Source organism: Humulus lupulus, chromosome 2 (assembly GCF_963169125.1).
Source record: "Humulus lupulus chromosome 2, drHumLupu1.1, whole genome shotgun sequence".
Taxonomy (NCBI): Eukaryota; Viridiplantae; Streptophyta; class Magnoliopsida; order Rosales; family Cannabaceae; genus Humulus; species Humulus lupulus.
The window spans coordinates 40,952,455-40,962,522 of record NC_084794.1 but is presented as its reverse complement, the minus strand read 5'-3'; the positions used below and the strand labels follow the sequence as shown (position 1 = coordinate 40,962,522).

At 32.4% G+C, this 10,068-nt stretch overlaps 1 protein-coding gene across 1 annotated transcript; it reads right to left on the bottom strand.

The window, feature by feature from the left end:
- Positions 1-1,105: 1,105 nt before the first annotated feature.
- Positions 1,106-1,988, bottom strand: LOC133817715 (photosystem II repair protein PSB27-H1, chloroplastic). The gene has a single exon (XM_062250295.1). It carries the CDS (start codon positions 1,923-1,925, stop codon positions 1,389-1,391), a length of 537 nt encoding a protein of 178 aa, XP_062106279.1. The 5' UTR covers positions 1,926-1,988; the 3' UTR covers positions 1,106-1,388.
- Positions 1,989-10,068: the final 8,080 nt, after the last annotated feature.

Here is a 10,068-nt window from a genome sequence, read left to right as displayed (position 1 = left end):
AATTGCATCGAGCACCATCGAGCACTATCGAACCACTATCGAGCTATCATCGAACCACCATCGAGCTAAGTCATTTTTTCATGAAAAATCATGATTTTGAAGGTCTCATCGAGCACCATCGAGCCACTATCGAACTACTATCGAACCACCATCGAGCTAAGTCATTTTTTCATGAAAAATCATGATTTTGAAGGTCTCATCGAGTTGGCATCGAGCACCATCGAACCACCATCGAGCAGTGTCGATTTTTTACAGATTTCAGAGTTTCAGATCTGAAAAAAATCGCAAAAAAAACCCAAAAATCATGTCCAAATCTGTTCGAAATATAATATTTAGTGTGGTGGTGGTGTTGTGAGGTGAGAGAGAGTGAAATAAGAGAGAGAGAGGGAAGAGGGAAGAGAGAAGAGAGAAGAGAGAAGAGAGAAATGAGAATGAGGAAGAAGTGAAAATGGCATTTTGGGTAATGTACAAAAAATTAGCATTATTTTGAAAATTTTAATATGCTTAGTATTTATTTGTAATTATAACTTTTATCAAGCCTACATATTAAAATTTCCCTTTGTAAATATATATATGTATATATATATATATAAATATATGAGAAAGATACATGTTACAAACCATGAAGTAATGTTATTCTAGAGAGTGATGGACCTTACTTTGCATAAGGGAAGTTTCCCAACATCTAGGATTGTTTTATGGAATCAATTTCGGCACAATAATGTTGTTTGGAACTTGAAGCAACCAACTTCATCTTAGAACAAGTCTAGTAACTTGACCTTTTCTTAATTAGCATTATAATTATTTGTTGATGTATTTAGTAGGATTAAATTTAAAGAGATGAGAATGTACTATTCATCAAAGTCATTTTATATGGCATATAGTTGAATCATTATATGATGAAACAAAGCAATCCCAGGTGTGAAAACTTGAGAGCCAATTCGTCATACTAACCAAATCTTTTGTTATCACATATGTCATTAGGTTAGGGGACTTGGCAACTTGTCAAAGTATTTGTACAAGACAACAACACTACGTAATGTTTTTCATCAAATATAGATAAATATATTTAACAAATGATTCTTCACACATTGTGCACCGCTAGTAATTTTTCAAAGTAATGCATCATAATATTTAGCAAATTATAACACTAATATACTTTCTTAACTTACAAAAAAGGAATATTCACAAATTATTCCACAAATACATATATAATGAGGTTCATTTTTCTTATATACTTTATCCTCGCAATTCAACAAGTAAAAATATCCTCCTATGACCTCAAATTCCACAGTTCAACTTTAAACATAGTAAAATATTATAAATTAAAAAATGGAAAAGAAAAAAAAGAAGCACACAAAAGAAAAAGTTGCTTCCCTTGAAATATTTCATCTGCCTCTTAAAAGGGCCTTTTCGGCAGTTTCGACCTCTTCCAAAATCCTTGCCTTTCGCTTAGCTGGAATTGGGGCTGTTGGGCCGAAACTAATGTAATGTCCAGAAACGGCATTAAGGGCCGAGTACATGTCCCTAAACGAGACCCGGCCCAATAGAGATTTCTCCCTTCTGTACTTGGCCACCCAAGAATTCGAGCTCTCTCTCAGGTCCGTCACCGCCGCGGCCACATTGGGGTCCTTCTTGTCCATATTGATGGTGCTTCTCACCTTGCTGATAACCTCCTCCGTCTCTTTCACGTACTCATCGTCCGAACCCGCAAGCGCCGGTCTGCTCGGAAATATCAGCGCCGGAAATACACTTCCGGTGGCCACGAGGGATAAGAATTCCCGGCGGCGGAATGGAACTGCAGAACTTCCGGCACTTGTGGTTGGGGTGGAGGAGGCGGAGATGGAGATGGAGAAAGACTTGGGTTTGAAAGAAGGGAGGGGTTTAGGCTGTGAGGTGGGAGTTACGAGCGTTGGTGAGGCCATGGTTTTTTCTTCTCTTTTTTTTTTGGGTGTGGAGAGTGAGAGAGAGAAGAAGATCGGGAGAGGAGAGGAGAGAGAGAGTGTGAGTTTGTAGAGGAATGGAGAGGCATCTGAGTGACTGCCACGTGTCCTTATCACCTTATCCGGTTTTTCAGTCTTATGGATGAGAGGGCACCCAATTAGATCCTGGATATAGATCTGTATGTTGCCTTTGCATGAGGTTGAAGTTTCTCTGAGGTCCTCAGTCAGTCTCATGCTAGCATATACAACTTTTTTGAAAAAATAAAATTGCTAGAAAAGTTGGTAGGAAATGTCCAATGCAAATTTTAATCCATCTTCATTAAGTTGTCATTGAAACTTTGTTGATTTTCATGGAGTTTTTTTTATTCATTTTCTTTTAATTATTCGTAAACACACCCAGTGATACAAAATTTTCAAATTTAAATGCCCAATTGCCAAAATGTAGTAATTCTACTTTGGATGAAATCACAGTTATGTATATATATATTTTTTATTATTTTAAGAACTTAATTAATTACAAATAAATATATCATTATTATAAGAAATAATCTTACAAAGTGTATATATAATTTTTATGAATTAATCTTTACTATTATTACTATTTAATATTACTTGTTGTAATGGTATTGGATAAGGCACGACTACAAATTATGTATTTAATGCTGATGCTAGTATATTTATTAAATGTATTAATCCAAACTTTTCTATATTATATCATTGATTGAATAAATATATTTTGACAGTACCAACACACAACAAAATACAAGTTCGTGTCCTCCCATTGTTTTTTCCTTTCTTTCAATCATAATTATTAACGAGAACTAGGGGGAAAAACAATAATAAAAGTATTAAATGTGAAAAAGATCGTGTAGTTGAGCAATATTTGTGTTCTTTTTTGCCACACAGAAGTTGTTTTGGATTTATAAAACAAAAATATATAAATAGCATATGAAGTTACAAGACATTTCAAGCATTGAAATAATGATGGAAAGCCTGTCATAATAATTGACCACACGAGCAAAGCTATACATGAATTTGAGCTCGAAATATCCTGAGCGAATTCTAAACACACTCCAATGGAGCGATAAATTCAAGCCAACTTGCTATTATTTTGCATTGAGTACGGAAATTATCTTCCAATGCAATGAAGTTACACTACTACAAAATTCACATTATGGGTCACTATTTTATTAGGACACGTATTTGGATGTGAGCACTTAAAAATAATTTTGGACTTATTAGGATACTCAATAAGAGTCTCAAAAAATACTTTTTAGGACGTACAATAAGCGTTCGAATTATTGATGTGAGTCCTAAAAAATTATGAAGGAATTTGATTCTGTAGAGACCTTTAAGAGTACACTTTGAGTGTTCAAAGAGAATATTAAAGATGCTCAAAGTAGGTCCTAAAATCAGTTAACTAAATTTTTAAATTTGAAAAAAAAAATCCCAAAAACCAAATATTAACCTAACCCTAAACTTACCCTTATTCATCTCTTACTCACTCCCTCTCAAATAGCCGCATACCCCCTCTCATACCCTCTCTCAATCTCTCTCGTTCACTCCCTCTCAATCTAGCTCTCTCCCTCTAGTCACCCTCTTAATATCTCTTTCACTGTCACTCTCGTACTCTCACTTCCTCGTAAGGGTGGTAAAACGAGTTTCGATACGACAAAACAACTCGAAAATGACACGACTCTTGAAGGTTAGGGTTGGAAAAATTAAGTGTAGGTCGAAAACGGATTGGACCCATTTGACACGAATTTTTTTTGGGCCGGGTTAGGGTCAACTCACGTGACACGAAATTGACACAAATTGACTCCTTTATGTTCATTATATCATTGAAATTATTAATTTATAGTTAAAATATTATTTATTTTCTATAAAAGTTAAATCTAAAGTAGAAAGATAATTCCTATAATAATATAGCATAACTAATCTACACTTGATAATTAATAGATATTAAAAATTTCTTTATTGTGTTGATATTTTGTGATAAATTATTTAATTCATTAAACAAAAATGTAAAATAAATTAAATATGTGATACTAATCATGTAGTGTATTAGTCAAATGAGTGATAAAAGTTGTTGCAATAAAAAATGTAAAATAAACCAAATATGTGATACTAATCATTTCCATCTATATGTAGTGTATTAGTAGTCAAATGAGTGATAAAAGTTGATGCAATAAAAAATGTAAAATAAATCAAATATGTGATACTAATAATTTCCATTTATATGTAGTTTTAGATGAGTTTAGTCGACACGTGAAAATGACGGGCCGACATGAGAATACAACAAGTCGGATTAAGGTTGAGAGTTTTTGACACAAAATATAAACAATTTGGGTTAGGGTTGATCAATTAGACATGCCAACTCGTTATGACACGAATTGTCACACCTACTTTCTCGATCTCTCTTGCTTTCTCACTCGTGGGCGGTGACGCTAATGGGTCTACTGAGGCATGCAGGCGGTGTTAACGAGTCGACGACGATGTGCATGCATTAGTGGGTTAAGGTATTACTTCTCCCTTTCTTTTTATTGAGCCTTCTCTCAATTTTCTGACCATAAATGTCTTTTCGATGGAGTAATGACTCATTTTTACGGATCTTGTGCTCGACGTAGGTGCCATCCGTGGGTTTCAGCGGAGACGAGGGTGGTTGGTAGAGGTGTCGTCCGTGGGGCTCAACGATGGCAGTGGGTATCGAAGGTGAGGGTGGTGGTCGTGGCGTTCTTGTTTAAAAGTTTAGAACTTGCTTTGGTTCATTGTCTTTGTGGTGGGTTTACTTGATGCATCTCTGTTTTAAGTACAAGTTTATTCGTAATCTAAAATTAATTTGTTTAAGAATGCTCATCATTACATTTTTCACAATTTCAGTTGTACGTGGTGGATTTAGTACGAAACATTTCAGCGAATTGGACAATGTCTTCTCACTATGTGTGCATTTCTTAGTACATTAATTCTAAAGTTATTTGTAAAAACACAGCTTATAATTTTGTGTATATCTTACCTTACATGTTAAAAAAAAAATCATTGATTCCGAAGATTCCTAGTGATCTCAGTCCGTGTCTTTGTATTGATATGATGTAGAGATATGAATTTATAAATATACAACTGTTTTATAGCTTTATGTATGTATATTGCTCTACACGTTAAATAAATTCATGGACATATTATTTTTCCTTTTAATGATTTCTTATGAGACTGTCTTGTTGCTTTTATAAAGTGTTGGTCTTATAAAGCTCGTGTTGTCGTTTGTAGATTATTTGATAAAGCTCCTGTTGAATTTACAATCTGAGTTCGTGTTGCTGTTCTTGCATTATTTTATAAAGCTCTTACTGTGGTTTGTAGATTGGTGTACTACAACATAGCCCTAACTCGGCTGATAAATTGAGGAATTAAAAGGGAATTGGTTCAGGCAGTGAGAAGAAACAATTGAGACTGAGATGAACTGCAAGCTTGTTCTCTAATAGAATCGATCAGGGAGTCAGGTATGACCAAATCTTTTGTTTCCTACTAAAAAGCTCTCTCATTACTGGTTCTGAGGCGAGTTATATATTGTCTATATATTTATCTATATGTATATGATTTGTGCCATGATGATAGAGAATTGATTTGATATTAGTCTTATGTGCCCCTTGAAACTATTTTATGGCCTGGTTAGTGGTAGGGGAGGAGTACAATGCGTGGGATTCATTTATGGATATGTTTGATGGGTTCTTAATTTCTGGTCTCCATTTTGGTACTATATTCAACAACTATATATATATTATATTAATATATACGATGCCTTGTAAGTGTTTGTGAAAATGATGCATCAAGGGGAAGGTCCAGATTAGTCTATAGTTATTAGTTCATATGTATAATTGTGGAGTTAATAGATTAATCTTGAAATTTATTTTCTGATTATTCCATAGTTATTTTCACTTAGTCCTGACATTTATTTCACATTTCAAGAGGCAGGTAGATATGGTGATTTTATTGCCTTTTTTTTAGTAATCTTTTTAAGGCCTAGCAATTAATAAACAAAACAGTTATACATATTGTTTTATTCTGTTATTATTGTACTTGTTTGTAGTTGCTTATTAGTACATGTGTTTATTGTTCAGTTTTTCATCTTAGTTGCCCCTATATGCTAATATTGTTGCAGATTGAGGTATATTTGAGCTGCTATATAATTGTCACTGCTTAGTGAGAAACTTGGTCTATTAATTCTTTCAGTAAAACAAAGATGACATTCACAAAATATTGAAACTTAAGATTTCATATTAAACAAGAATTTCATTTTGGAATCCTTTTCTCATGTTTTTCTTGTGTGCATGTGCTTTGGAGAGGGAGACACTTTGGGGATAATTTTTTTTAATTTAGTTAATTTTGTTTTTATTTAATGTGTATAATTGAAGCTCAAAGTTTGGATCTCAGTTAGATTTATGGACATGTAATTATCATATAAATTATAATTAAATATAAATATAAATTAATTTTTTAAAAAGTTTAAAAATATAACTTTTAAAGAGACTCATTCCGTGTCCTAAAAAGATTTTATTAGGGCGCTCATTGTGTGTTCTAATAACATGGAACACTTGACCATTTATAAATTTTAGGGGCACTCAACATGCTCTTTAAGGACGCGCATTGGGAGTCCTAAATAGTCCATACTTTTAGGACTCTCATTGAGCGCCTTAAAAAATTCTTTTAGGGCACATAATGTGTGTTCTAAAAACTGTTATGATTGGTTAAATACATAGTGAAATTGCTTAGGTATGAAGAGGTGCAAAAACCATAATGCTTTCACTAAAGCCAACATGTGAGAGTTGACTTTTGGTATATGTATCTATAAATCATCTTTTTGGGTCCAGAGTATTTCTTTGGAGTATATAAGAGTACCCAAAAAGTTTAGAGACATTTGAGGATGTTTTGAGACAAATTTTTGAGCACCAAGTCAAAGAGACCTGCATTGCGTTGCCTCTAGGAGGCGATGCATCGCTGGTCCTTTGAATCACTACATAGGCGATACATCGCCCACTTGCCAGGCGATGCGTTGCCTGGGCGGTCCGTACAGTGACGTATTTTTGGCTCCAAAATTCAAATCAAATGTTTTAATCTTATTGGTTGAGTCTAATTTGGGTACCTATACTATTTAAAGAGTCACTTGAGCTTTTGGTGAATTGATCACTCTCCCCTCTCTCTAAAACCTTACACTCTCTCTAGCTCTCAAGATTACTAGTTTTCTCCAAGATCTTCATCAAGAAAACTTGACTAACATGAAGATTCAAGGCTTGTAAATCTCAATCTCATTCCAAAGTAGTAGCTTCAAACAATTTGAAGGAGGAGGCTAGAAATTAAGATTTTTTATTGTTGGGGATTTATGGGTTACACTTTCTTATCCAACGATGAATAATAAGAATTAATTCAATATTTCAAACTAAAGATGGGAATAAAACTCTTTGGCCAATAGATTTCCTAATGATGGCAACCCAACTCAAAGCTTTTATACATCAAGTGTAGAGTTTAATGGGTATAAGGGAATAATTACAATATTAACGACTTAAAAGTCGCATCTAGGAAGAGTTAATGTTGGTTGTTACTAGACACGAGGGTTAAGTCATATACTTTTAATGAAATTCAGTTGAAGAGCAACAAGTATCTCTAAGTGTTCATTTGTTTTTTTTTAAAGATCAAGACTTCTCAATCTGGATGCACATCTGAATAAGAAGATATCTTCTCTGAATCTATATTGAAATATTTAGATTGTTTGTTTTTATCACATCTGAATGTATTTCTCAATGTTTTTAATTATATAATATTAACAAATTTATTAAATTATATACATATATTTTAAATATGAAAATATTCAAACACAAAAAGTCATAATCACGTTTCAAATCCATATAAATAGACAAACAAATAATCATTTATAAAAAATTAAGCAATATCTAATTTAAACTAAAACCTAAAACTTAATATCATATAATATTATATATAGACATTAAATCATGGTAGGCAACACAACTTTTCTAATATTATATATATTTATATATACATATAATAGATAGGTAAGGATAGAAAAAATACTATAAATGTATACCTTTATAAATATATATATATATCACAAAAGTTATTTTACATAAAAGTGAGATTGGCTTGATTTGATGTTGCAGAGACTTGATGTTTGTTGCAAATTTTCATAAGTGTGTGCAGTTGTACACAATCGTCAAACAAGTAATAAAGTAAAAGTAATTTTTATTGTCTTCTCAAGGATTGCCAAACAAATATTGTAAAAATTAACACCAAACAATTTGGGGTACAATTAATTTTTTTGATGATTTAATTAATTGAACTAAAAAAAACTAAACAATAGAATTAAAATAGGTCTTGAATACTAAAGCTAGAAAATGACAACTTGTGATTAATATTATGATAAAAGTTAGGCATATCAAATCCCCTAATTTGTAATTTTGCCCCTGATATTGCAATAAAGTTCATAGCAAAGTTCTCTTGTAACTAGGATTTCCAATTTAATGCACATGCCATTTTTCCAAATGCTCATGTGAAAGTTCCAACAATTAAATTCACATACTCCTATGCTAAATTTCATTTCAAGAACATAATCTCAAGTATCATTCCTTCAAGTTTGCAAGGTGAATAAAATATCCCTAAGTTATCTACTAATCAATAACAAAGTTATCAACATGCATCAATCAAGCATTTCCACTAATTCTAACCCTTCCGGAATTAAAACTAGTTTGTTTCTCACCTAAGTTGATCACTCTCAAACAAGAGTTGCACAATAAATATAGCTTAAATGAATAAGAGAAAATTTGCATAAAACATTCAATAACTTGGGGTTGATTACAAATTAGGGTTCATCAATATCCCTAGCACAAACAAATCAACTCATAGTCAAAATACCCATATCACCACAACATATATTCAACATTATCTCAAGAGTTCAAGATGAGAAAAATAAAATTATAGGAAAAGAGAGTTTAGAGAGACAAGCCAAAACAACATAAATCTTCTATTCTTTGTCTTCTAACTCTTCTTCTTCTAGCTTCCTCCTCCTAGGTTTTTCCCCTTCTTTTCTTGATGTTTCAGCTCCAAAGGTGCAGAAAACTCTTTCAATGGTGTCTTGGGCGGCTGGGTTTTTTTTTCTTGGAGAAGATATTATCTTTTGTTGGCTCAAAAAGGGTATAAACCCTCTCTTTCTCCCTCTAAACGTGGGGACCACTCCCATTTTCAGAATTTTTCAGCTGCTTTCCACCTAATATTCTCACTATTCAAGTCTCTCAATCTCATTTAATCATATGCCAAGTGTGCAAACTTTATACTGCTGGCTGCCCACACTTTGCTGCAGCAAAGTTGACTGATGTGACAACAAAGTGCCATAATTTCAGGTCCAAAATGATTTCCTTGCACATGCTTCACTAAGCTTTCCAAGCACCCTCTCTTTATGCTTTCAAAATAGATACCACATTTTTAGAACATAATCCCATTACTTTCCACAAGAGTTATCATTAATTAAAACACAATACACAAACAAAGTTAAAAGACAAAATGACTAAAACCATACAATAATAACACGAAAACTCTATTTCGCTTAAATTTTTAAGTCCAAAAGCTCAATTAATAACTCTAAAATATAGACTTATCAATGTTGCAGAGAAATAAATACCTAATGTGGTAGAGAGAAGAAAATGAAAAGCCACATATATGATGTATTAGAGAGATGAAATATAAATAAAATATAAATTATATGTCTTAAAAATTTTTAAGAGCCCAATACACATCTGACCGAATCAAATATATTAAGAGTAAAAAAGTGGTTGACAAAAGTAAAAAACAAATGGTACCAAATTGTAAAAAAGTCCTCTCTTATTAAGTGCAAACAAATGAACCCTAAAGACAACAAAGATGTGTGAATAAGCTAGTAATATCTAATTTTATATAATATTATGTATAGACAATAAATCATGTTAGACAACACAACTTTTATAATATTATATATATACATATAAAAGATAGATAAGGATAAAAAATATACTATAAATGTGTACCTTTATAAATATATATATCACAAAAGCTATTTTACATAAAAATGAAACTGACCTGTTTTGATGTT